Source organism: Dictyostelium purpureum, assembly GCF_000190715.1.
Source record: "Dictyostelium purpureum unplaced genomic scaffold DICPUscaffold_116, whole genome shotgun sequence".
Lineage (NCBI taxonomy): Eukaryota > Evosea > Eumycetozoa > Dictyosteliales > Dictyosteliaceae > Dictyostelium > Dictyostelium purpureum.
Window position 1 is genome coordinate 38,104 of NW_003519453.1, and position 27,264 is coordinate 65,367.

Below are 27,264 nucleotides of genomic sequence, written 5' to 3' on the forward strand. Positions count from 1 at the left end.
TTATAAAGTTTTGAATATCCCAATATTTTATTTCTTAAATAACAATTAGAAAAAACCATCCAAAATAGTGTATTTGAATCTCTGACCATACTATTATTATTACTATTGGAATTAATACTATGATTTTCCATTTTATAGTTCACTATTTAAATAATATAAAAAAGCAAACAAAACTTTTTTTTAAAAAGTAAAACATGCAAAAAAGTAAATAAAAAAATAAAATAAAAAAAAAAAAAAGATTTTTTATTTTTAAGTAGTTTTTTCTTAAAAAAAAAGAAATAATAAAGATATTTATATTTATTTAAATTTTTTTTATTTTCTTTTATTTTATTTTTTTTTCAATTATCTATTAGTTATTTTATTCATTGAATAATAATTTTGATTCTAATAATAATTTTTCAACCAAATGTTTTTCTGAAACTTCTTTTACTGAAGATTCTATTTTCTTTAAAACTGATGATTTGATGGTTGATTTTATTGATTGGAAATCTTCGTATAACTCTTTTGATCTAAACAACTCTATTAATAAAAGTATGCTAAATTGATTATTATTATTCTTTTCGATTTGAGTTGAGCCGTGATTAACCTTATTTGAAATTTGGTTTAATATATTTAAAATGGTTTGATTTGATTTATCTGATTTAATTAAAAGAATTGGAATATTAAAATCTTTAATATAATCCAAACTATTATTATTATTGCTATTATTAATGGTATTTGATTCATGTTTAATTGAATTAAACATATATGTAAATAAAGTAACTTGTAATACTTTAATTAAATCTTTTGAAATATTTATAAATTCATCTTCTTGGTTATTATTATTAAATGTTGAATATATTAAAGTTAAAATATAAAGTGATTTATGTGAGTTTGATTCATTTAATTTATTCTATAGTGACGGTAGTAATATTAAATTTATATTATAATTAGTATTTGCAATTTAAATATAATATAATGTAATGTAGGATATATAATGTATATTTACCAATTCATTAATAAATGGTGGTGTCATTGGTTCTAAAATATCTTGAATTGGATTTGATAATCTTAAACTATTGATATTCCAACATAATTTAGCTAAAATATTATCTGTATTTTCTTTTCTTTTTATTAAAGTTTCATCGGATTCCTTCATTTCGATATCTGTATCATTGGCGTCTTGATTTTCGTTTGATGTAATTGAGAGTGTAATTGCTGTTGAAAAAGCAATATAATGTGAAATACTTAAATTATTTACTAAATATAAATTGTGAATTAAATCTAAAATAAATGAAATAACTTCAAATGAAATATCTTTATCTATATATATGATTAAAAGAATATTTGGTTAATATTAGAATTTTAATTTAATTATTATTATTATTGTTTACTATTTATTATTTTATTTTTATACATACATCTACAAATTGCAATTAATGATCTAATCATTATTTTATTTAATGATGAAAAATAATATAATGTATTTAAAGCTAAAAATTGAATATTTAATGGTAAATTTATAAATGGACCATAGATTTGTCTACCATTTGGAAATTTCTCTGATTCTTTTGTAATAGTGAAAAAGAATGGTACTAAAGCATTTTGAATTAAATCATATTGCTTAATTTTAGTTTTATCTTTACCAACTGATAATAAAATATTTAAAATCATCTGTAAAATTAAAAAATTAAAAAAAATTAAAATTAATATTAAAAAATCAATATAAAATAATTATTATTATTAATAAATTATACTTACTAAAGTAGTATCAATATCAGAATTACCTAATTTCCATAATAATTTTGGTAATGATGATAAACCCCAATCGATAATATTTTTAAATGATTTATCTTTTGATAAAGTTGAATTTGATTGAATATCTATTAATTCTTTAATGAAAAATACACAAGATTTCTTTGAAGTAGAGTGTGGGTGACAGTTTTCATCAAATTTGATGAATGCATTTAAAATATTAAAAGTTTGATCTTTATCTAACATTGGGAGAATGACTTTGATAATCCATAATAAATTTGAAATATGATTTTTGATAGCTTGACCTTGACGACCTTCAACCTTTTCATCAATGAGCTTTCCATTGAGTGAATCTTCGATGTATTCCAAGAATGGTGAATACCAATCTCTAACTTGATCAAGATCTGTTGGGTTAAAACCAAGAAAATGTGATGCGATTTGAGTCATAACACAATTAATTGAATTACTTGTAATCCATTCTTTAGAGTCTGGATTTGAAGCTGAACCAACATAAAATGGGAAATGACCTGAAAAATATTTAATGTAATCCTTTCTGATACCTTTGTAGAGTTCTGATGTTGAGAAAAATTCTTTTAAGCAATGTACAATTAAATGAACGATATTTACAACCAATTCTAAATCCTCTAATATTTGGAAGGAAATACCTGGATTAGATGGACCAAGCTCTAACCATAAATCAATAAGAATTGGTAAAAGGGTGAGTGAAAATTGTTTTAATTCATCTGGTGTCTCTAAAATGGTTGGATAGAGTGCTTGAGTATCGCCACTTGCTGATGCAGCTTTGGCAGCTTCATTTTTTAAATTATATTTGTTAAAGATAGAAGAGAAAATCTTCTTTTCTTGATAAACTTGAAAAGCGTGTTGATTATTAACTAAAAGTTTAGATTCTACTATTGGTGTGTGATATTGTTGTCTGTGGATAGAGTTGAGAAGTGAAGCGAATGATAAATCTGGTTTAACCAATAATACTTGAATTAATTTATAAAGACTCTTTAAAATGAAAACTCTAGTGTGAAGTGAATTGGCTTTTGGTGTTGATGTGGCTGTATTCTTTTGTTTTTTTTGTGCGTTTGCTGGTTTAAGACCATTGGTTGATGGGTCTTGAATAGTTGCAGTTGAGGAGGTGGATGTTGATACGGTTGCAGTGGTGGCTGAACCTGAAACCCTCTTTAAAAGGTCAATATAATTTGGAATCATTTGATGGCAATGACGTGAAACTAATTTTGGGAAATGATCGATGAATATATCTAAAAGACGTAATGAATCTAAACGAATACTTGTTTTTAAATGAGTCATACCCGAGTTGATGTATACTGAATATAATGGAATAAATGGTGAGATAGTGATTTCATCTGTCATCTTTAAAATATTGCCGATTAAAATGTGTGTACAATGTCTAACATCTTTATCTAAATCATTGATAACCTCTACCAACTTGTTCATAATAGATCCTAAATGACTGTGTAATACTACTGGATGCAATGAAATTAAATCACGAATACCTGTAACTGAATCTTTCTTTATTTGATCGTTATAATGACTTAATTTTGATAATAAATCCTTTAATGTTAAATTTCTAAAATTTACTAAATCATCCTTTTCTTCTGCAATATTTTGACCTGGCATATTTAATGCTAAATATATTAAATTTTAATATTAGTATTTTTAATCTATTTTATTTAATTAAAACTAAAATTCAAATTATTTACCCTTTGATTTAAATGTTGTCACAGTGACATTTGGATTTGGTAATGGTTTTTTACCCAATTTCTTCTTTTTCACTTTGAAATCGAGTGATGGTTGTTTAGTATTTTTAGCTTTTGATCTACCCATTTTAAAATATGTTGTGTTTGTTAATCCAATCAAACACTTGTATTTATAAAAAAAAAAAATAAAAAAAAAAATTATTTCGTTTTTTCGTTTTTAAAAAAAATTAAATTTTAAAAAAAAAAATAATTTTAAAAAAAAATTATTTTAAAAAAAATAAATTTTATAATTAAATTTAAAAATTTTTTTCTTTTTTTTTTTTTTTTGGTTTAATCTTCTATAAATAAATATTTTATTACCATTGTATAAATATAGTAATTTTATATATAATTTAATTATTATATATATTTGTTTTTCAGTTAATTTACCCTAATTTTTTATTTTTATTTTTAAATTAACACCACCCCCAATTTAAAATTTTTTTTTTTTTTAATTTAATAAAAAAATAAATAATTTCTTTTTTTATTTATTTCATACTTGTTTTTTTTCTTTTTTTTTGTAAAATTTTAATTAGAATTGTATAGATAAAATTTATGATATCAAATAAAATAATTTCATAAATCTTATAGTTTTTTTAATACTATAATTATAACAATATAATATAATAATAATAACATAACAATAACAATAAAATTATAATAATAATTAATAACTTATAATTAGTAATAATAATGATTAAAAACAAAATATTGTTTTTAATAATAGTAATAGTATTAAATAATTTTGTAATATTAATAAACTCATATCCTACTACTAGTGCTGGTATTGTTGGCGAATATGAAAGTTTGTCAATTGGCTCTAAAGAAATAAATAATGTTTTAGGTGTAAGGCATCAGGTTATACAATATAGAGTTCCTCCAAAGCGATAGTGTAGCAAATACTAATATTCTTATTTATTTATAAATTTAGCAATTAAAATCAAATATAAATTTAAATAGATATTTTTTTTTAAATAATTTTAAAACAACACAAAATTTAAATATCAAAGCGAAATATTTCTTCCCAATATATCAGATTGATTTAGTTGAAGGTAAAAAGCAAGTTCAATACCTAAGTTTAAATGGAGATGGTGAAAATTTAAAAACTAGACAACCAGTTTCGAATAATAGAAATGGATATCCACAATATCAATTAGTTGATTTTCCAATTGGTACCGTCTACGATATATCAGTATATATGGATACAAATATTCAGACATCAAAAACCTATGAATCTTTCCTCAGGAATGAATCACTATCTACAAGCAATGACTATAAGACTAAAAAACTTTTAGATGAAAAATGTACATATTTAAAATTAAAACTCTTCAAAGATTATTTAGGTTTATTATCAACACAACAGTTTTTATGCTTCGATAGCTTTGAGGATTTAGTAAACAACAACAAACAGGGCAACGATGGTATAAAACATCAAAACAATCAAGACTTGTTTGACTCTACTATCTCAAATTTACAATATACAGGCAACAGTGGTAATAGTCATATTGGTGGCCGTGGTGGTGTTCAAAATGCAGTAAATCAAATCAAAGTAATGTCATATAACACTTGGAACTTTAACGACCCATGGAGAGAGAGAAGAGTGAAGATGGCCGATGTTATTTTAAATGAATCACCAGATATCATTTGCTTTCAAGAAATTAGATACTCTTCATGGACATCTGAAGCCCCATTCAAAAGCTCTGTTAGAAAGGGTGAAGAACGTAATCAGGTACAACACATATGGAAGCTTTTATCAGAACGTAATCAAAAATATCATTTTACCTATTTACCATCAATGGTTTATAACACCAATACAGGTCTCCAGTTTGAAGGTTTAGCTATATTCTCAAAACATCCAATTACAGATATCAGTTCAATTAAATTATCAAGAGAAGTTATGAATGCTGATGATGCTCATCAACGTTCACTATTACGTGCTCAAGTATATTTAAAGCAACACGATCTCAATATAAATGTTTTTACAAGCCACTTTTCATTGGAGGCTGAAGGTTCAAAGAGAAATGCATATGAATCACTTAAATATATTAACGAATTCCCCAAACCACATCTCTTTATGGGTGATCTAAATTTAGAACCCAGCGCAAATGCTATCCAATATTTAATTGGTGACTATGAAATCAATAACCATGCTGGTAATTTAAAAGACACTTGGATGGAATATTCATCTAGAAAACTTGAAGAAAATAGCAACCAAGATATCTATTTAGATCAACTTAGAAACCAAGTCCATAGTGATTGCAAGATTACAGATTATCTCAACGGCTATACTTTCCCAACACTTTATGGTGCACCAAATAAACGTATAGACTATCTTTTCAGATCAAATGATAATAACTTAAAAGTACTAGATTTTCACATCAAAGGCAGATGCAAAGAAATCCCAGCATTATCATCTTCGTCATCAAAAACCTCTACCAATTCTGACAGCAATCATCTATACCCATCAGACCACACCTCAATTGTTACTACTTTTGAAATTCTAAATTGAAATTTAAAATAAAAACATAAAATCGATCAGTAATAATTATTACAGTTTGGTAATAATTTTAAATATTCGTTTATTTTTTTATTCACAAATTTTAAATATATCCAGTTTCGATCAATTTTAAAAAAATTAAAAACCAATCCAAAAAAGGGTTGCAATTTTATTATAATTAATTTTTTAGATTCAAATAAAAAATTGGTTTTTTTAATTTTTTTATTTATTTTTTTTAATTTTTTTTTTTAATTTTTTAATTTTTTTTAAAATTGGGTTTAATTTTATCTTTTAATAAATAATATACAAATAATGTCATTTAATAATAAACTACAATATTGCGGGGAATGTGGAATAAAGTGTATAAAAATCTATGAACATCCAAACGACAAGTTAATTGGATATTGCAAAACTCATTATGATGTTGTAGTTGGTACATGTTCAGGGTGTCATAAAACCATTGGTCCAAATGACCAGGTATCAGTATTAAATTCAAAAAGATATCACGCTCAATGCTTTAGCGCCAACGATGTAAAATGTGATAAATGCACAAGACCAATTATCAATACAGAATATAAAAATGTAATTGGTAAAAACTATCATACTCAATGCTTTACCTGCACATTATGTTCAAAAAATTTATCAAATACAAATTTTTCAGAAATTGCAAATTGTCCATATTGTTTAGATGTAAGCTTAATTAATAAAACAAAAACAACATATCATTATAGTATGTAATCTAATATAAATATATTCTATAGTGCAAAAAAGAAATAGAAAGTAATCCAAATATTGCAATTTCAAAACATAATGCATCAAACAAAGTTGTAGTTGATAACACAAAAACTAAAGAATTAAATGATATGAAAACAAATCTTTATAGCAATATTCAAAAAGGTAAAGAATCATGTACCTGGTGCAGAAAAGTAATATCTTTAGGTGATGTAGTTACATTTAACAACAATGTTTATCATGAGGACTGCTTTACCTGTAACCAATGCCAATCAAAGATTGGTAGAAACACATTTACAAATAGAGAAGGTCTTGCACTCTGTAATGATTGTGCCAATAAAACATCAAATACTGTATCCTGCAATAAGTATGTTGTAATAACTTTTTTTAAAAAAAAATTAAAACTATTATTAATATTTTTTTTTCATTTTACAATACATTATAGATGCAAAAAGCCAATTACCTCGACATACACAATGGTTAGCGGTAATAAATATCATCAAAATGTAAATATCTACAACTATTCAATGAATATTTTTTTCAAATATTCAATTATTATATGAAATAATTAATACAAATTCTAACAACATATTTTATTTTAATCAAAGTGTTTTGTTTGTTTTACATGTTCAGGAAGTTTAGAAAAAGGTTATATTGAAAAAGAAGGAAATCCATATTGCGGAAAATGTGGCTCACAACCACAACAAACAAGATCATTCTCAACTACTCCCAAAATAGGTGGTGCTCCAAGACCAAATGGTTTAACTGGTAGAAAGTAACCAGATCAGAGTACTTTTAAATTGTATTTTAAATCAAAAAAAATAAAAATAAAAATAAAAATAAAAAAAAAAAAGAAAAAATTAGAATTGTAATTTTTAAAAATAAATTATAATAAATAAATTTATAAATAAATTAATAAATTCAAAATCTTTAAAATGAAGAGATATAAATAACTGTTTGGGAAAAAGTGTTATTCAGTCGAGTTTGGGAAAAATTAATTTTATTTTTTTATTTTGAAAACATAATTGTGCAAATTTGGTGTGAGGTGGTGTGGCAATAAAAACAAATAGGTGTGGTGTGGCAATAAAAAATATTTGAAATAAATTATAGATACACTTATTTATATTCATGTGGTGTAAAAATTTGGGATTTCTATTCACATCAACTAAACTTTTATTTAATTTTATTTTTATTTTTAATTTTAATTTTATTTTTTCAAAAAAACAACAATCACTTTTCAACTAAAAAAATGTGTGGCTTGACATACATACATATTTTTTTTTTTATTTTCTTTCAATTTAAAAAAAAATATATTTTTTTAATTTTTTTAAATTTTTTATTTTTAATTTTTTTTTAATTTTTTTTTTTTTAAATTTTTTTTTTTATTTTTTTTTTTAAAATTTTTTTTTCTATATATTTTATATTTTATTTTTGTTAGAAAAGTCTTTTTTATTTTATTTTATTTTAAATTATAATATATAAAAATGTCAAGTTTAACAACTAGAAAAGGTATGTATTAATAAATTTATAAATAGATAAATAAATAAATAAATATTGCTTTTTTTATTTTATAGTGTTAAAAAAAAAAAAAAAAAAAAAAATCTCTTCAAAATAAGCAATTTATGCAATATCGTTTGAATATAAATCAAATAAAATTTAATATTAACATATTATTATAATACAAAAAATAATACTTTTTATATAGAATTACTTGGTGATCCAGATTTTGTATGTTTCATAGCTATGAAGAAAATAAAAGAAAATTCATAGATATATCTTATATATGAATAAAGATTTTTTTTTTTTTTTTTTCTTTCTTTTAAAGAAATATAGAATACTAATTTAATTTAATTTTATCTATAGATTCGTCTTCAATCAATTGAAGTCCCAAATGCTCCAGTTATTGCTGGTGAAACTAGACCAAGAAGAAACACCAAGTTCCCAGAATTAATTGACTCACCAGATGGTGGTAAAACCAAAACTTTATATGATGTTTATCAGTATGTTTTAATAACAAACAAACAAAAAAAAAAAAAAAAAAAAAACATTTATTAATCTAATATTAATTTTACAGAGTCAACAAAGATAGTGATAGAAACTTTTTAGGTATTCGTGAATTATTAGCTGATGGAAAAAGAGGTGATTACAAATGGATTACTTATAAACAAGGTGTTATTAGAGCTAACCATATCAGTTCAGCTTTAGTTTATTGTGGTGCCAAAAAGGTATTTATTTAATTAACAACAGAACATTCAAATATATTATTTTAGCATAGGAATTTTTTTATTGTTTCAAATAACAGCATCAGTCAATTTACACACACACACTCAAATATTTCACACATGTGTTGATATTTATTTTTTAATATTTTATTTCAAATAATTCATTTCCGCCTCACCACTTCAATTTTTTAAAAAGTTTAGCACACAAAATTTTCACGACGGCATTTTTTTTTTTCATATATTTTTTTTTTACATCTTTTGTGCTTCGTTTTTTTATCGTTTCCAATTTTTTTTTTTTCAAAAGATTTTTCCAAAAAAAATTCAAAAAGGGTCACCAATCATTAATCAAACACCAAACACCTGCATAGTACAAATTTGTGTATGAAATAACCCCACATTATATCACAAAGTTTTCTCCAATGATCGTAAACACATTTTGGTTTATTATCATAAATTTATTTTATTTTTTTATTGTGGCGAAAAGTTATGTGGAAATTTTTTTATTTTTTTTTTTAAAAAATATTTTATTAAAAATATCTTTGTAAATCAATCGACACAAAATTTTTATTTTTTTAAAAAAAATATCCAACAACGGAGTGTTTTATTTTATAAATAATCAAATAAAAATAATAAACATAATTAATAATCAATAATTAATAATTAATAATGATATTAATAATTTAAAATTATAAAAAAAAATATTTATAGGGTGATCGTATTGGTATCTTTTCAATTAATAGACCTGAATGGGTTTTATCAGATATGGCTGCAATGAATCAATCATTGGTCCCAGTTGCATTATATGCTACATTAGGTCCAAATGCCATTGAGTACGTTGTAAATCATTCAGAACTCTCAATTATTTTATGTGAAGGTAAAAATGTTGAAAAACTTTATGCTATGGGTGCTTCAACATCAATTCGTGTTATTGTTTCATTCGATCCATTACCAGAAACTACTTTAGAGAAATTCAAAGATGGTAACATTAAAGTTTACCTTTTATCAGAATTTGAAAAGATTGGTCAAGAAAATCCAGCCGAACACGTTCTTCCATCACCAGAAGATCTTTGTACTTTACTTTACACTTCAGGTTCAACTGGTAATCCAAAGGGTGTTATGTTATCACACACCAATATGGTTAGTGAAGTTGCTGCTGCTGATAATTCACCAGCTGGTGTCACCCCAGATGATGTCCATATGTCATATCTCCCATTAGCTCATTCATTTGAACGTGCTGTTGTTTCATTAATGTGTTTTGTTGGTGGCCAAATTGGTTTCTTCTCAGGTTTAATTCCAGAACTCTTTAACGATATTCAAGTTTTACGTCCAACTTTCCTTTGTGGTGCTCCACGTGTTTGGCAACGTCTTCACGATAAATTATGGTTCACTGTTAACAATGATTCATGGTTAAAGAAATTCCTCTTCAACTGGGGTCTTAACTCTAAACAAGCTGCCATGAAAAGTGGTTCAGGTACACCAATTTGGGATAAACTCGTTTTCCAAAAGACCAAAGATAGATTAGGTGGTCGTGTTAAATTTATTCTCTCTGGTTCAGCTCCATTAGATCCAAAATTAGCCGAATTCCTTCGTGCCTGTTTCTGTTGTCCAGTCGTTCAAGGTTACGGTTTAACTGAAAATGTTGGTGGTGCCAATGTTGCTTATCCAGAAGATCCAAACCTTAACCATGTCGGTCCACCACTTTCATCAGTCGAAATTAAATTAGTAGATGTACCAGAAATGAATTATTTCTCAACTGATAAACCATGCCCAAGAGGTGAAGTTTGCTTACGTGGTTACAACGTTTTCATGGGTTACTATAAAGATGAACAAAAAACTGCCGAAGATCTCAAATCTGATGGTTGGTTCCACACTGGTGATGTTGGTCGTTGGAATGAAAACGGTACTCTCAGTATCATTGATCGTAAGAAGAACATTTTCAAACTTTCACAAGGTGAATACGTTGCTGCTGAATATTTAGAATCTGTTTACGTTCGTTCACCATTTGCTTCACAAGTTTTCGTTTATGGTGATTCATTAAATAGTTTCTTAGTTGGTGTTGTTGTTCCAGATTTTGAAGTCGTTCAAAAACTTTTCGCCTCTAAATATCCAAATCTTGACGTTAACAATTTAGAAACCCTCGTTAAAACTAAAGAACTTTACAAAGAAATTATGTCATCATTCGATTCATGTGCTGCTGAAGCTAAACTCCACGGTTTCGAAAAACTTAAACATATTCACATTGAACATGTTGCCTTCTCTGAAGAAAATGATTTATTAACTCCATCATTCAAACCAAAAAGACCACAACTCAAAATCAGATATCAAGAAATTATCGACAATCTTTATACAGAATATAAACGTGATCATCCAGATGTTTAAATTATTTAGATTATTTCAACTTTATAATTTATAATAAATGTATATTTACTTTTTTTTTACTATTTTTAAAAAAAATCAAAACACAACAAAAAAAAAAAATTAGCTTTAAATAAATAAAACAAAAAAAAAAAAAAAATTTTATAAAACATAATAATAATAATAATAATATAATACTATGTTTTTATATCTTTTATTTAATTAGTTTCCCATTTTTTAAAATTTAATAATTTTTCTCCCAATATTGATAGTTTTGGTGATACAAAGTTTTCATTATTAAATTCTTTAATTTTATTATTTTCTAAATTTTGATAATTGTCCTTGGCACTATCATTATTATTTTTAAAGTTTGAAAGGAATTTTGATAAGAAACCCTCATTATTGATATTATTGGTTGTATTTTTGGTATTGTTATTATTATTGGTGTTGTTTAGTGTTATTATACCATTTTTATAATTATCTTTTTCTATTTGAATATATTGTTGATTAATTAAAACATTTGGTAAAAAGGACGTATCTATAAATTCTAATAATGACTGGTCATAGCTTTTCGGTATTCTCCAATCGAAATATACTATATCACCTTTATTTAATGGAATATATTCTAACATTGACAATAACTCTTTATCGTTTTTATAATAATTGCTAACATTATAACCATTTGATTCTCCGCTGCCATTTAAAGATAGGTTTTTAATAAGCTTTTTTCTATTCTCTAAATATTTATCTTGAATAAACTGAACTGATTTTTTATGAAACCCTGGTAATATCCAAATTCCTTGATTATCTTTTAATGAAATGAATGATCTAATAGGTTTCCAACATTCTATATTGCTGTAAACCAATCCTTCTTTACTGATTTTTTCATTTTTAAATAAATTAAATGGATTCTAAAATAATATAATTAGTAAACAATAAATATCTAAATATCTATCTATTTGATGACTTACACAATCTAAATTGATGGTTTTATCATTGTTTTCACCAGAGTTGCTTTTGATAGTTGAGTTGCCTAAATACATGAATAATTCAATGGGTGAAAAATTATGTATAAAATTTGGGTATTCTAAAAATGATACATTCTTTATTGTTGTTGGTTTACCACTGTTTATTAACGATAAAGTATTTGAATAGTTTGTATAGGAATCTGAATATGTTGAGCCTAATAGTTGAATATACGATTCATAGAAATTTTGATTTTGTCTAATTTCATATAAACTTTTAAAATGGCAGTTGTATTGAGTATTATTATTATTATTACTATTATTGGTATGATTGTTATCTTTTTGATATTCATTAAACTCTTGTTTAAATTCAAAGAGTAGTTTATTATCTATTATATCGTTTTTGATTAGAAAACCATTGTCGTTAAATGCTTGCAAATCTTTTAATAATAATGGACCCTTAAATGATTTCTTTATAAAAGGATTACCCGATGTTGAACTATTATCCATCATTTTTTGAATCTTTTCTATATTAAAACATCCTTCTGGATGTAAATATCTTTTGAAATATTGATTTTTTAATACATTCCTATAATTGATTTTGTTGATGTGGTTTATTGTCATCATCTTATTAAAAAAAGGGGAATAAATATTTTTTAATATGAAAATAAAAAAAATTTAAATAAATTTAAAATAATTTAAAATTTTTTTTTTTTTTTTTTGGATATTTTTTTCTTTTTTTTCTTTTATTAACCAATAATCGTATGTCTTTTGCTTCCTAAAATATTTTAATATATGCAACAATATAGATTATTATAATTATTTTATTTTTTGATAAAATTAAAAGAAAGAATATACGAGATATGTTTTTTATTTATTTTTTAGCAAAAAGGAGGGTTTTTATTATAATGTTTTTACTCTTTGGACGGTTATTACGATAAAATATTATTATTTAAACCAAAAAGAAATAAAAGACGAATGTTGAGAAAAAAGTAATAAAAACAAAAAAAAAATATAAAAAACTTTTTTTTTTTTTTAAATTTCATTTTTTTTTTTAAAACAATAAATAATAATAAAATGACAGGAGTTATTAGTAAAGAAGAGATAACATTGGATTTTTTAAACTCAGTTATCAAAGATTCTAATGACAGTTCATCAAAAATTATAGAATTTACATGTGGAAATCCATTAGAAGGGGGGTTTGTTGGATATATTATCAAATTATCATTGAAATGGAATAACGATAATAAAGGACAATCATCAAGACCAAATTCAGTTATTTTCAAATGCTTTGTTGCAGAGTTATGTGATGAAAAGAAATTATCAGCACTTAAACATTCACATAGAGAAGTTGATTTTTATAACTATAGAGAATTAATGAACTCTCATGGTAAAATGATGTATAGTTTCGTTCCAAAGACTTATTATAGAAATAAGACTCCATCAGGCTCATTTGCAATCATCATGCAAGATCTTTCAGAACTTACAAATGAGGAAATTAAAGAATTTGAAAAGCAAGATGAGCAAACCTCGTTCCAAAAGAAATACATTACCGCATGTAAAGCTTTAGGTAACCAATGTTGGGGTCTCCCACAAGATTTTAACTTATCATTGTACGATCCATACAAGATTTTTGAAGATTGCTTTTTAGAAACTTCAAAGCTTCATATCGAGTATTTTAGGGATAGCAGTATACTAAAAGAAAAGAATTCTGATGGAGTGGATATGACCTGGTTGAAGAATTTCAATGTTTATAATGGAGAGGGTAAAGAAAAGTGGATGGAAAGTAAAGAGTATTTGGTATCCACATGGAAAAACATAGCTTTACCAAAGATTGCTGCATTGAAAGATTCAATTAATAATTCAGACCTATTAATCAAGGTGGTTGAAGAGTTTTATTCAAATTATTACACTTGGGAAAACCAATTAAAAAGAATCGATATCAGTAACCCAAAGACTTCATTCACTTTAACACATGGTGATTTTCATGCTGGTAATGTTATGGTCCCAAATCTTCAATATAAATCAGTTAGTGGAGTTCCAGAAAAGACATTCTACCTCTTGGATTGGTCTGAAATCGGTATCAATTGTCCATTCGCTGATGTAGCTCAATTCATAATCAGTAATTGCAACAATGTAGAATTTAGAAGAGCAAATGAGGAAAAGCTTTTCAAATCTTATTGGAACTCTCTCATCGAATCTGGTAAAGTCAATATCGAGCATTTCCCATTCGAATATTGCTTCAAATTATATAAAAGAGGTGGCATTGAAAGATGGATTGTTTTAGACTCAATGATGAGTACAATGGTAGATGGTGATCATTTTGTATTCTTCATGAACCAGCTATCAAATTTCATTATCGATCATTATAATCCATCATTATTCCAACCATTTTAAAATAAAGTTAAAACTTTTTTACCCCATTTTTTTTTTTTTTAAAACTAAGATTATTTTTAATGATACATTATTTTTTTTTAATTTTTACATTATTAAGGTTTAATGATTTATTTCTATATTATTTTTTAATTTTTTAATTTAAATAGAAATATTTATGTGTATTAATTAATGTGTATTAATTACTGAGTTGATAATATTTTAAAGCTGAGGTGTTGTGTGTCAAAGACTAAATACATAAAAATTTAATCAAAAAAAAATAAAAAAATAAAAAAATATAATTTTATTTATATATAAATATGTATGGAATTTTTTTAGGTGTAAAATTTATTTATTAACAAAATGTTATATAGACAAACAAATCAAAAAATAATTATTAAAAGAAAGATCCTGAATTTCATAAAGGAAATTATTTAGTTATATCTATAGATATTTATTTATATGTGTATTTTTTTTTTTTAATGAAATATTTTGATTCGTATTGCTTACATTGGCCCGCACCTGACTCTTTGAGTAAATCAATTTCCATCATAAGATCACTTATTTTGCTGTGACCAGTTTCAATAATTTCGTTATTCGATTCACCAAGCCTCTTAATTTCTTCTTCTTCTTTGATTTTATAATTGTTGAATTCCATCTCTAAAATATGTGATTTGTTTTGAATCATTTGAATAATAGTTTTTTGCAATTGATATATTTGATTTCTTCATTTTCTCTCCTGTAATGGTTTAGTTTACATTCTAAACTTTCTATTATATCTTTATACCTTTTAATATTTCTGTATAATTTGATCCTTTGCCTCAATTTTTTTATTTAAATTTTTATAAACTAAAATGATTTTATTTTGAAAAAATATTTTATTTTTTTTAAATTTTTTTTAATTTTTTATCTTTTTCCTATTTTTGCATAATTTTATATCTCTCATTTTGTTGTGTCCTCGGTTTTACATAGGGTTTTTTTGAGAATAGATTACCGACCAACAAAAACAAAAATAAAAAAAAATAACAATTATAACAAAAACAATATGGTTTAATCAGCAAAAATAGAAACAATAACACCTACCCACAACAAACTTCACCAAATATTCGAACCTCTATCAAATATACTGTTCCAATAAATAAACAATTCAACAAATTCAACAACAACAACCTTTCAACATCAACAACACCAAATTTCTACAAAGGAATTGCGAACATCATTATTAAAAATTATAATAATAATTATTTTTAACTAATATAGCCATTTAGATCTATAATAATAGTTTTTATAATTAAATTTAATCTAAAAGTCCACTTTAAGGAAAGTATAATAACTATAAATATTTATTTTAATATTCATTCCTAAAGAAACTATAATTGTTCAATTTAATTATTCAATTTAATTATTCAATTTAATTATTCAAATAATATTTTAATAAATAAAAAATAAAAAAAAAAAGAATTTGAGAGAAATTATTATACAATGAAACTCACACAAAAAAATGATTATTTAAAATCAATTAAAAAATATTATTTAAATCAAAACACTATATACACAAGAATTAGATAATGGTTTCATTATGGGTAGAGGCAACAAAACAGCAGTGGAAGCAGCAAAGTTTTTAGTGGATAATGTATTTTTAGTGGTGTACCGTTATCAATTGTTAACAGCTCCATGTCATCCACGATCAGATGGTCGTCGGAAAGAATGAATAAAACGATTAAAGAGGCCCTATCTAAAGTGACGGCAAAAAGGGATAGATGGGATGACGATTTACCAAAAATAGAATACAAAGTTATCACCGGAAAGATAAATATCAATTAAAAGCTCCCCATTCGGGAATCGAACCCGAGGTACCAGTGTGAAAGACTAGAGTGTTACCGACTACACCAATGAGGAATTGGATGAAAGGTGTGTGATGGAACCCCTATCTGAAAGATGGTTACAGTTAGAGCTCCACTCGGAGTTACAGGAATATTACTAAGTTTAATAAAGAAATATAGTTATAATAGAAATATAGTTTAGAAACCTTTATTTAAGTATTTTAGTTATTATATTATTAATTGTTATTGTTATTAGAAGTTAATATTTAATATATAAGTCATTAATAAAGAATTATTACTGAAGTATTTATACTATCATAAACAAGTTGACATGAATGTATATATATGTTAAACATGTGACAGTTTCAACTAAATATATTATAAATGGAAAATTATTACTATTTTAAGAGATATTATTATAAAACTTATTATTACTATTTTAAGAGATATTATTATAAAACTTCTTATTACTATTTTAAGAATTATTATTTGAAAACTTTCATTATCTTTATGAGGTATCATTACATAACCCCCCTTCAGAATTTTTTTAAAACGATTGACACTGATGTTCGGGTTTACTTTACTTCCATCTTTGAACTTTATCTTGAACATCAAACCTTTAACGACCTTTTTTAACACTAAAAATAGACCTATTCTTGCTTTAGAAAATTCTTTTGGACCTAATTCTCTCATTGAATTATTGATATATACATTTACTTGATTTCCTTCTTTATTCCTTGTATATATTTGAAAATAATATCTTATCTGACATTCTTTCTCTTTCTCTAAATTATCTCTTTCAAACCAAATTGCTCTCATAATCCTATTTCTAATTGATGATAACTTTGATTCTCTACTTGAAGTTATACATTTGCGATTACATAATAAAATATTGTCAATCAATAAACAAAATTCTAATTGTAAAACTAAACAATGACTTTCTAGTTCTGGATCTAGCAATTTAATATACTTGTTTACTTCAAATTGATTTTCACTATCTTCTAATTCTTTAATTTCACTTAACTTCTTCATTTCCTCTTGTATTGTGGCAAATGATTCATGTAAAACACATTTTTCTTTTTTTATAATATTTGTCTTTTCTTCAACTTCACTAAGTAACTGTGGTTGAATCTTTTCGGGTGCAATCTTATCGTTTACCTTAATAAGATTTTCGCATACTGTATTTTTGCTAAATTCTACGTGTTCAAATGGTTCACCTTTAAACTTTGACTTGAATGGAACACCAAACTGAGTACACAATGATGGTTTTATATTATCGATATCCATACTTTGTTTGATTTTTCTTTCAATAACTTCTTTATGAGATGGTGACTTGCTTGTAACTTTTTCTGAGTCTCTAATTTCTATCTTAGCTTTATTGCTTAAAATATCTGGCTGTACTAGTTCTGACTTCAAATTACATCCATTTTCTTTTATGATTTCTTTAACACGCTCTACTTTAATTGTTGCAAATTGTTCGTCCGAAATTCTTGATACTCTAACATTTGAATCGGATTTAAATTCATATAATTTCGATTTATTATTCTTGTTTCCGTGACTATAAATATAGCCATTCCAAGGTTCAATACATAACTTCAATGAATTAATTAAATTCATTCCATAAATACAATCTGAAGTTAATGCATTATCCTTGACAATCTTGAACTCTACTGTTCTTTCTACTTCACCCAACTTAACTGTTGCTGTTGTAATACCCAAAATCTTTATTGAATGACCTGTACCGGAAATTGCGTTATCTTTATTTGGACCTTCAATCTTTAAACTTGCTTTTTCAGCTAATGACTTCCACATTGTGCTAATAAATGCACCTGTATCTAACATTCCTCTAATTAATTTACCATTAACAGATAAATTTGTGTGGATATTCTTTTTATTTCTTTCTGATCTTGGAGTTAACTTGGATACTATTGCTGTTTCTTTCTTTACTTCTGGTGGTACTTCTTGTTCTTGAGTGATGACATTAATTGGATCACCTTCTTTAATCATATTTACTTCATGCTTTATTTGATTATGATTTTTCTTTTTTGATCTACACTCACTTGCATAATGACCTAGTTTTTGACAACTATAACATTTTATATTCCTTTTATTATTATGCTTAAACAGAAGCTCTTGTTTTTGGCTACTCTTTATACTATTGACATTAAAATCTGGTCTTGGGACATATGGTGATTGTGGTGACTCTGTTAAATTTCTCTGTACTGGTGCTGGAGTTGATATTACGTGATTTGTTACTGGGGTTGATATTACGTGATTTGTTGCTGGAGTCTTTGTTGTATTTGGGCTATATATAAAATCATATTGTGGGATTGATTTCATAGAAACATACTGTCTAAGATATAATGATTTTCCAAATCGTAAAATACCATTTTCTATAATTCTTGCTTGCATATAACTCTCATTTATCGTTGTTGCACCTTTTTTACATAACTCTATGCCTAGTTTTGGACCACATGCATCTCTAAAAGTTTGTACAACTGTACTTTCATCTAACCCATTTACCATACTTAAACGCATATTGAATTCAGTTATTAATTCTTCGAGATTGTTGAACTGAATACTTCGGATATCAAAGAAATCTTGTAATGGGGCTTTTTCTATTCTACCATAAACCATACCTAACTTTTCAATACATTGATCTACGGTATCTGTCCTTGGAAGCCTTAAAATATAATTTAATGCTGGACCGGCTAATAACTTTATGAGATTGGTTTTAGTTCTTAATACATTCGTAGGATATTTTAATTCGAAACCAACATTTAAATCAGCAAATGAAATACTATCTGATAATCCTGTAAATATGATTTGACCACCTTTAACCATTTTACTATCTTCTTTATTTGCTTTAAGAACTATCTATTCGAGCCAATATACTTAAAATCTAATAATACTTTTAAAAATGCTTAATAACAATCTTTCACTAATACTTTTCCCTTTTTCTATCCTTGAAAATTAACTTATTGGAGCAGTACCTCTGTTTCTAACTCTATGCAGACCTAATTTCTGTAGCTTTTTTCTATTTTATGCAGCTGTAAACCCTATAAAGACCTATCCTTTTCTTTTTATGCAGCTGTTGAACCCTATAAGACCCTAATTTCTCTATCCTTTTTATGCAGTTGTTTAACTCTTAGCTTTTATTCCTTTCCTTTTAGTTGTTTAACCCTTAGCTTTTATCCCTTTCCTTTTTTAGAAGCTGTCGAACCCTATAAAGACTTATTTCTCTTTCCTTTTTTCTAGAAGCTGTCTAATCCTTTCCTTTTTTTTTTTGAGCAGCTGTCTAACCCTTAGCCTTTATCTCTTTTCTTTTTTCTAGAAGCTGTCTAATCCTTTCCTTTTTTTTTGAGCAGTTGTCGCCAATTGTGATGGAACCCCTATCTGAAAGATGGTTACAGTTAGAGCTCCACTCGGAGTTACAGGAATATTACTAAGTTTAATAAAGAAATATAGTTATAATAGAAATATAGTTTAGAAACCTTTATTTAAGTATTTTAGTTATTATATTATTAATTGTTATTGTTATTAGAAGTTAATATTTAATATATAAGTCATTAATAAAGAATTATTACTGAAGTATTTATACTATCATAAACAAGTTGACATGAATGTATATATATGTTAAACATGTGACAGTTTCAACTAAATATATTATAAATGGAAAATTATTACTATTTTAAGAGATATTATTATAAAACTTATTATTACTATTTTAAGAGATATTATTATAAAACTTCTTATTACTATTTTAAGAATTATTATTTGAAAACTTTCATTATCTTTATGAGGTATCATTACAGGTGCTAGTTTAAGATCTCATTAGGTTTGAAATTTTAAATTAGGAGTTGAAATTAATAGTATAAATTAAGAAATTTCCCTTTTGCTAGTTGGTCACCTCACGCCTTAGTTGTGCATAATGCATTTTATTACAAGGTTCGAAAATCTGTTCGTCTCTGGAACTCTTCAGCAAGATATGGAATTCAGATAAATTTAGGGTAAAAAACCTATACACCTGGAAAGCTACAGAACTTTATCGATGAATTACAAATAAAAATTAAATAACTAAAATTAAATAATCAAAATTAAATTACTAAAAATTCTTTTAAAAATAAATTAATAAAAGTCGTGTTAACCTTTGGGCCATTCTTATTGAAGGGGTAAGTCAAAAATTCGTGTTTAGCAGTTAAAACAAAATCAGCAACTCTAACTATAAAAAAACTAATAACTTTAATCAAATTTCAAATATAAAAATGAATGTTGGATTATTTATCATTAAAAATTATCTCCACTATTAAAAAAAAAATTGTGTTGAAGGATTAATTATTGACTTATTTGTAAAAGCAATAAATAGGTAATACAATTAACAATGATTTTTGGTTTTATTAAATTTTTATTAATTTTAATTTGGAAATATATTACAAATAAAATTTTATTTATTAAGTTTAATCGTTTTTTGTATAGGGTTTACGAATATAATTTGGATCATTCCCCATTTTATATAAAAATTTAATATGAGAAACTAATGCTTCTGTGAAAGTATCTTTATAGTTATACTTTAGATTGAATTCTTTACAGAGCTGCTCCACTATTGGAACAATTTGTGGATAATACTCTTGATTTAAAGAAGGGAATAAGTGATGGATTACCTGCAAATTTACACCTCCAGAGAAAAAATGGCATAGTAATGAATCTGCACCATAATCTAATGTGGTTTTAAGTTGATGAATAGCCCAATCTTCCCCTATTTCTACCTGTTCTTCTGGTAATCTTGGTGTGGCGGAAATTTTTAATTCATCTGCAGAGTGGCTTACTTGAAAACCAAATGATAAATATGCCCCAAAGAAATACTCCGCAATAAAGAAATAAACAATATAATTTGAAAAACTATGAATTTGAAGAGGTAAATAAAATCTAGTATAAAGGAAAAATATTTTTCCAATTATAAATGCTCCTATATCGAAACTAGTGGGTCTCTTACAACGTATTCTTCCTATATAACCATCAATAAAAGCTGTATAGTCACACAAACGGTATTTTATCGAGTATAAACCATAGAGAAGAGGTGCATATATATGTTGAAAACGGTAAATAGAATAACGGTGCTGATATGGTGTTACAATTCTAAACTCGACTTCACTGTCCCCGATATCTGGATCAGCATTTCTAATATTAGTATAAACATGATGGCCCACAACATGTTGGTTTGACCAATAAAAGAAAGAAGCACCGACAAATAAGTCATAAGTAGCACCAAAGAGCTTCCACAATATGGGGCTGTGGGTAAGAGCAAAATGGCAACTATCGTGCATCATATGAAGAGACAATAAGGACATGCTAATAGAAAAACAAAATGACATTATACAATTGAAAAAGAAATTTGTGCTGTATAAATGTGCAAAATAATAAAAAACAAATATCAAAAGATATACTAAAGCTAAACGAGATAAAATACCTATTGAAATTTTTGGATCTTGATTGGTATCTTTAAAATGCTTTCTTACTCTTTCCTTTAACACTGAATAAAATTTACTCTTTTCTACAAATTTTGGGTGCTCATATACTGAGATTTCACCAATTTCATATTGTTTTAAATAACTATTGGGTGTGTTTGTAAATGGATGGTATGATTCAAACAAATTAGTTATATCATTACCAGCAGATAGTAAAATAGCATCTTTACCACCTGGATGACAAGGTAACCATTTAGTAACATCATAAACAATACCATTAACAACTACCCAACAGTCACTCTCATTATTATGTTTTGAAATTTCGACCCACGAATATTTTTTTAACATTTTATATACAAAAAACTATTATCATCTAATAATAAAGTAAAGATTATTATTATATATACTAAAAAATTTGTTAAAAAAAAAAAAAAAAAATTTTAAACTATAAATATTTAAAAAAAAAAAAAAATAAAAAAAAAAAAATAAAAAAATAATTATCTATATCATTGATTGATATTAAACCCTTCATTCTTTTATTTAAAAAAAATCACACAGGAATCTCAAAAAATTATTTTTTTTTTATTTTTTTTTTATTTTTTTTTTTTTCTTGGATATTTGATATTTTGTAAATTGCTCTTTATCATTGATTTTTTGCTATAAAAACTCTATTAAATTGTAATTTGGCTGTATCCTCTCGAGTACCAAAAAAATACCCCAAAACCTAATTTTATATTCATATAATCAATCATAAAAATCAATCTGATTCAAATAAAAAAATATAAAAGAAAAATATTTTAATACCCATATTTTATTTTGTATTAAATAAAATAAAATATAATATTATTTAATATTAAGTTGTTTTTATTTATTATTTTAAATGTTACCCTTTTTTTATTTATTTTTTTTTTTTTCTAAAAATTTAATTTACGAATTGACATAAATGAATTTAAAACTTCATCGGTAACTTTAGATCTAGCTTCTTTGTGTCTGGCGATGATTTTAACCATAATGTCAATTAAAATTTGTTTAATTTCTCCAGTTAACATTTTACCTGTTGAGTATTTTTCTGCAATTTCTTTTAATTGATCGTCATCTTCTAAAAGGAATGTTAAGTATTCATAAGTGATATCTACGGATAAATTGGCACCATATTTTTCTTGATCTTCTTTAGTAGCACCACCACCAGAGAAGGCGTGTTTTTTAATTTTATCTTTAACTTGTTGTGGTGTATCGCTGAGATAAACTGCTGAATTTAAATCTGATGCTGACATTTTAGTGTTGTGACCTTGAAGTGCTGGGAAAAATTTAGAGTGAATTAATGATGGTTTGTTGTAACCTAAACGTTGTGCAACATCACGAGTCATTCTAAAGTATGGATCTTGATCGATAGCACATGGAATTAAACAACGTACGGCTTTAATTTCTGGATCTTTTGGATCAAATATATGTGGGAATGAATCTGGGAAACATGGTGCAGCTTGAATTGGTGGGAAAGTAAATTTACCGACTGCATCACTATCTTGGAAACCAAAAATATTTTTAATCTATATAAAAAAAAATATGATAAAAATTAGTAAATGAATAAAAATTAAAATCTAAAATAATATTTGAAATTTACTTGATTTAAATTAACACATCTTGAAATTTTAATAGCATTTGGATAAAGATATTGAATGTAATCTAAATTTGAGAAAATAAAAGTTTTTTGAACATCAAAACCTAAAGCGATAATATCTTTAACATTGTTGTGGGTATATTCAATTGATTCCTCAATGGTAATACCTTTCCATAAGAATTTTTCATCATTTGTCATTTGAACAACTAATGGTACATTGAAAGCATCTTGAAGGTATTTTGTGAATAAGAATGGTAATAAATGACCAAAATGTAATGAACCTGATGATGGACCACGACCTGTATATAAATACCATTTTTTACCTGCTTCGTGATGATCTAAAATTTCTTTTAAGTCTCTAAATAAGTTGATAAATAAATAAATATTAATACTCTAAAGCTTACATTATAATGTTATGATAATTATCTTGTAGTTTATTGGTATTATTAATAAATATTATTCATTCCAAATAATATTCATATACTATTTCTATTTTATTTGAAATTTACCTATGTGAAAAAAAGATTCCTCTACGTAAAAAGTGGTGAGCTTTTTTACCGGTGACTCTTTCAAAACGAGCGATAAGTTCTTCGCTGATTCTAGTTGATCCGAATTGATTAACGAGTTTATCGTAATCGACACCACCTGCACTAGCTTCAACTTCCCATGGTGTAACAATTTGTTCTTTAGTTTCAGTTGATGGTGTAGTATTTGTATCAGTCATTATTATAATATTTTATAAATAAAACACAATGTTTATTAATAAAATTTTAAAAAAAAATGAAATAAAATAAAATATCAAAAAAAAAAAAATTAAAAATAAAAAATAAAAAAATTAAAAAAAAAAAAAAAAAAAAATAGTTTTTATTGTGGAATAAAAAAAAAAAAAAAAAAATTATATTAAAATTAAAAAAAACGAAGAAAATTAAAATTAAAATTAAAATTAAACTTTAGTATAATAAATACTTTAATTTTAAGAGAAAATTCTTAAAAAGTGGGTGTTTTTTTTAAAAAAAAATATTTAGATTTCTTTTATTTTTTTATTTATGATTTTTATTATTATTGGGTAAATTGATTAATAATATTTGATAATTGTGGTTGTGATTGTAAAACTGGTTTAATTTGGGTAAAGTATTTTCTTGTGATAGATTTTAATTGACCAGCAATTAAAAGTTTTGAAGAGTCATTGAGAGAATTTTTATCGTTTGAAAGTATCGAGCCAATACCTTTAATTAATTCAGAGAGTAATAATTGTTGTTCGCTGATTGAGGTATTTAATTTAAATTCTTTTTCTTCACTTTGATTTTCTTCGAGGTCTAAAGAAAGAGTTTCAATGACGATAATGGTCTTTTGGATCGAGTTGTGAAGGATTTCCCAGGTGAAAGATTCGGTAATGAAACGACTGATGTTTTCGGGTTTCATGAACCAAGTGACAGTATCGATAGGATAGATGATTTTGAAGGTGATAAATTTATCGACTACAATAACAATGTGTTGTTGTGAATATTTCCAAAATTCAAAGATTGAACGAAGACATTCTTGACGATCATCTTGAGATTTTAATACTGTTTTAAAGAGGGTGAGATATCTTTCGATTGCATAGGTTAAATGGGAAAAACTAGTGGAACCAATTTGAAGAATACATTTAGTTAAAAGCTCGACACAATTGATGCTTGATGGAATGGCAGAGAAAGTTTGAATTAAATTTTCTAATGGCTCTTTAGTTTTGAATGAGAGTAAAAGTTTATGTGATTGACTAACCAACTCTTTATTTTCTTCTTCTGGGTTTTCAGATGAAAGGAATTTAAAGTTTGGATTTGGAGCTGGTGGAAGGTATTGATGGTAGTCAGCTGGTAAGTTTTGTTTGATTTTATCTAAATATGAAAGACGGCAAAGTGATTGAATTACACGTTTAATAAAGATAATCTTGAGGTTTTGTAATTTAATTAAATCTTCTATTGTGGCACCTTCGACCATTGGTGGGTTCTCTGGGTTAATTGGTTGAAGTGCTTGTGCCCAATCACTCCAAATCCATTTGTAATCAAAGTTGCTAAGATGATGAGCAAATGCTAAAGCGAAACGATCCATAATTTCAAAATCTAATTTGTCGATGTTTTCGAAAAGTAAATTGATAGCATAGGCAAATACTGGAATAACTGATGGTTGTGATTTGAAGAAATCGATGAATATTACACTGTAATAGATAACTTTGAAGGTTGGTTCTGGTAATAAAAACATTTCCCCAAATAATGTTTCAACTACAACATCATCGATTTCGAATTGCACTGGTAATGAATAAATAAATTTAGCTGCTTCTTTGTGATCAGAGTTGAAAAAGTATAAAATATCTAAAATATATTCTTGAACGATTGATTTTTCAATTGATATATATTGATCTTCATTAAATAATCTGAATAATGGTTTATTTAAATTTTGTGGATATTCGATTGACTAAAGAAAAAATAAAAAAATTAGTTATTTTAAAAAATTGGTATTTAAAAGTTTTAAAACATACATCGTCATCTGTAAAATTAATTGTTGGTAAAATATGTTGTTGAACTTCAGGGTTTAGTAATTGTTCGGTAAAGTTCTTCCATGGTTTTAAAATTGAATTAACAACCCAAGGATTTTCTGGATCATTTTTAAGATTTTTAATTTGTTTAAAGAGGGTTTCTAATTTATCATCACTTAGACCATTATTATATGATTGATAAAATTTCTTATCACTAGTTGATCTTGATTCTACATATGATTCACATTCTTCGATAACTGCACTTATTTGACCAAAATGATTTTTTGATAAAAGTTCGCCAATCTAAAAGTAAAAATTAAACATTAGTAATCGATTTTTTTTATTAATAAAAACACTTTTTGAAATAAATTAATACATACGTGTGGAATGGTTAATAAAACTAAATAAACAAAGAAATCAGCTTTATTTTGAGTATAACTTGATGTATTGAGAATTGATAATAATGATTCATAGAGTTCGAAAATTGATTGAACACTTAAAACATTTGCATTTACAAGTTCTGGTATAAATTTAATTAAAAGTTTAACTTGGATGAATTTCTTTTTATTTAATGCACTTAAAATTTCATCTACAAGTCTACAAACAATTTCTTTGCCAAATTCAAAATTTTTAGCATTAATTAAACCAACTAATGTACCATAAACTGGTGCTTTATAAGTTAATTGTGAAATACTAGTTTAATGAAAAAAAAAGTTAATAAATAAATATAAGTAAAAATATTTTTAATTTTTAGTAATTTAATACTATATATATATTTACCATTTGAATAAAATATCTTGAATTAAAGTACCATGCTTTGGAATATCAGCTAATAATGCATTAGCTAATGCTTCAATATTTGATTCTAAACTACTTGTAGCTTTATCACCAATTCTAACAATGAGTGATGTAAGTTTTGATTTGAAATCATCTTCCGAATCTCTATTAAAGTTTCCTCTATTGCCTCTAGATTGTCCTCTGAAGTTATTATTATTAAATGACATTCTTAATAGAGATCCTTTTTTTTAAATTTAGAATAATTTAAAAATAAAATAAAAATTATATAAATGAAAAAAAAAATGAAAAAATTTGAAAAAAAAAAAAAAAAAAAATCAAAAAAAATTAAAAAAAAGAAAAAAAAAAAATTAAATTCGTTAAAAAAAAAAAATACTCAATTAAAATTATTACTATAATTCGATTTT

General features: G+C 25.3%; 10 protein-coding genes across 10 annotated transcripts; 4 read left to right on the forward strand and 6 right to left on the reverse strand.

Moving 5' to 3' along the window:
- Positions 1-358: 358 nt before the first annotated feature.
- On the reverse strand, positions 359-3,588 carry DICPUDRAFT_87805 (uncharacterized protein; the record flags this gene model as incomplete). Its single annotated transcript, XM_003287881.1, has 5 exons — positions 359-892; positions 989-1,302; positions 1,374-1,653; positions 1,741-3,389; positions 3,465-3,588. The coding sequence occupies 5 exons, from the start codon at positions 3,586-3,588 to the stop codon at positions 359-361; spliced, it is 2,901 nt and encodes a 966-aa protein (XP_003287929.1).
- Positions 3,589-4,048: 460 nt separating this feature from the next.
- On the forward strand, positions 4,049-6,236 carry DICPUDRAFT_47628 (uncharacterized protein). The gene is made up of 2 exons (XM_003287868.1): positions 4,049-4,346; positions 4,432-6,236. The coding sequence occupies exons 1-2, from the start codon at positions 4,194-4,196 to the stop codon at positions 6,007-6,009; spliced, it is 1,731 nt and encodes a 576-aa protein (XP_003287916.1). The 5' UTR covers positions 4,049-4,193; the 3' UTR covers positions 6,010-6,236.
- A 73-nt stretch (positions 6,237-6,309) lies between these two features.
- DICPUDRAFT_33256 (uncharacterized protein) lies at positions 6,310-7,508 on the forward strand (the record flags this gene model as incomplete). The annotated part of the gene is made up of 4 exons (XM_003287869.1): positions 6,310-6,687; positions 6,759-7,096; positions 7,175-7,235; positions 7,338-7,508. 4 exons carry the CDS (start codon positions 6,310-6,312, stop codon positions 7,506-7,508), a joined length of 948 nt encoding a protein of 315 aa, XP_003287917.1.
- Positions 7,509-8,125: 617 nt separating this feature from the next.
- Positions 8,126-11,445, forward strand: DICPUDRAFT_47629 (fatty acyl-CoA synthetase). Its single transcript, XM_003287870.1, has 5 exons — positions 8,126-8,238; positions 8,435-8,457; positions 8,593-8,729; positions 8,804-8,954; positions 9,660-11,445. Exons 1-5 carry the CDS (start codon positions 8,214-8,216, stop codon positions 11,328-11,330), a joined length of 2,007 nt encoding a protein of 668 aa, XP_003287918.1. The 5' UTR covers positions 8,126-8,213; the 3' UTR covers positions 11,331-11,445.
- A 79-nt stretch (positions 11,446-11,524) lies between these two features.
- On the reverse strand, positions 11,525-12,781 carry DICPUDRAFT_152110 (uncharacterized protein; the record flags this gene model as incomplete). Its single annotated transcript, XM_003287882.1, has 2 exons — positions 11,525-12,217; positions 12,278-12,781. 2 exons carry the CDS (start codon positions 12,779-12,781, stop codon positions 11,525-11,527), a joined length of 1,197 nt encoding a protein of 398 aa, XP_003287930.1.
- A 567-nt stretch (positions 12,782-13,348) lies between these two features.
- On the forward strand, positions 13,349-14,668 carry DICPUDRAFT_152111 (uncharacterized protein; the record flags this gene model as incomplete). Its single annotated transcript, XM_003287871.1, has 1 exon — positions 13,349-14,668. One exon carries the CDS (start codon positions 13,349-13,351, stop codon positions 14,666-14,668), a length of 1,320 nt encoding a protein of 439 aa, XP_003287919.1.
- Positions 14,669-16,774: 2,106 nt separating this feature from the next.
- DICPUDRAFT_78771 (uncharacterized protein) lies at positions 16,775-19,311 on the reverse strand (the record flags this gene model as incomplete). Its single annotated transcript, XM_003287883.1, has 3 exons — positions 16,775-16,836; positions 17,052-17,715; positions 19,216-19,311. 3 exons carry the CDS (start codon positions 19,309-19,311, stop codon positions 16,775-16,777), a joined length of 822 nt encoding a protein of 273 aa, XP_003287931.1.
- A 1,613-nt stretch (positions 19,312-20,924) lies between these two features.
- DICPUDRAFT_33259 (uncharacterized protein) lies at positions 20,925-22,280 on the reverse strand (the record flags this gene model as incomplete). The annotated part of the gene is made up of 1 exon (XM_003287884.1): positions 20,925-22,280. One exon carries the CDS (start codon positions 22,278-22,280, stop codon positions 20,925-20,927), a length of 1,356 nt encoding a protein of 451 aa, XP_003287932.1.
- Positions 22,281-22,846: 566 nt separating this feature from the next.
- DICPUDRAFT_33261 (tryptophanyl-tRNA synthetase) lies at positions 22,847-24,274 on the reverse strand (the record flags this gene model as incomplete). Its single annotated transcript, XM_003287885.1, has 3 exons — positions 22,847-23,479; positions 23,554-23,908; positions 24,060-24,274. The coding sequence occupies 3 exons, from the start codon at positions 24,272-24,274 to the stop codon at positions 22,847-22,849; spliced, it is 1,203 nt and encodes a 400-aa protein (XP_003287933.1).
- A 285-nt stretch (positions 24,275-24,559) lies between these two features.
- On the reverse strand, positions 24,560-27,121 carry DICPUDRAFT_55124 (uncharacterized protein). The gene is made up of 4 exons (XM_003287886.1): positions 26,843-27,121; positions 26,443-26,755; positions 26,066-26,365; positions 24,560-26,001 (listed from the first exon to the last, which is right to left on the reverse strand). The coding sequence occupies exons 1-4, from the start codon at positions 27,064-27,066 to the stop codon at positions 24,610-24,612; spliced, it is 2,229 nt and encodes a 742-aa protein (XP_003287934.1). The 5' UTR covers positions 27,067-27,121; the 3' UTR covers positions 24,560-24,609.
- Positions 27,122-27,264: the final 143 nt, after the last annotated feature.

What these genes read in the sequence shown, in the direction of transcription:
- DICPUDRAFT_47628 (XM_003287868.1), top strand. Translation starts at nt 4,194, where the DNA reads ATGATTAAAAACAAAATATTGTTTTTAATAATAGTAATAGTATTAAAT. An exon ending in AAATAAATAATGTTTTAGGT is followed by an intron (nt 4,347 to 4,431) that starts GTAAGGCATCAG and finishes TTATAAATTTAG; the next exon opens with CAATTAAAATCAAATATAAA.
- DICPUDRAFT_47629 (XM_003287870.1), top strand. Translation starts at nt 8,214, where the DNA reads ATGTCAAGTTTAACAACTAGAAAAG. An exon ending in TACTTGGTGATCCAGATTTT is followed by an intron (nt 8,458 to 8,592) that starts GTATGTTTCATA and finishes TTTTATCTATAG; the next exon opens with ATTCGTCTTCAATCAATTGA. An exon ending in TTTATTGTGGTGCCAAAAAG is followed by an intron (nt 8,955 to 9,659) that starts GTATTTATTTAA and finishes AAATATTTATAG; the next exon opens with GGTGATCGTATTGGTATCTT.
- DICPUDRAFT_55124 (XM_003287886.1), bottom strand. Translation starts at nt 27,066, where the DNA reads ATGTCATTTAATAATAATAACTTCAGAGGACAATCTAGAGGCAATAGA. An exon ending in TTTTATTAACCATTCCACAC is followed by an intron (nt 26,366 to 26,442) that starts GTATGTATTAAT and finishes TTTTACTTTTAG; the next exon opens with ATTGGCGAACTTTTATCAAA. An exon ending in TTAATTTTACAGATGACGAT is followed by an intron (nt 26,002 to 26,065) that starts GTATGTTTTAAA and finishes TTTTTTCTTTAG; the next exon opens with TCAATCGAATATCCACAAAA.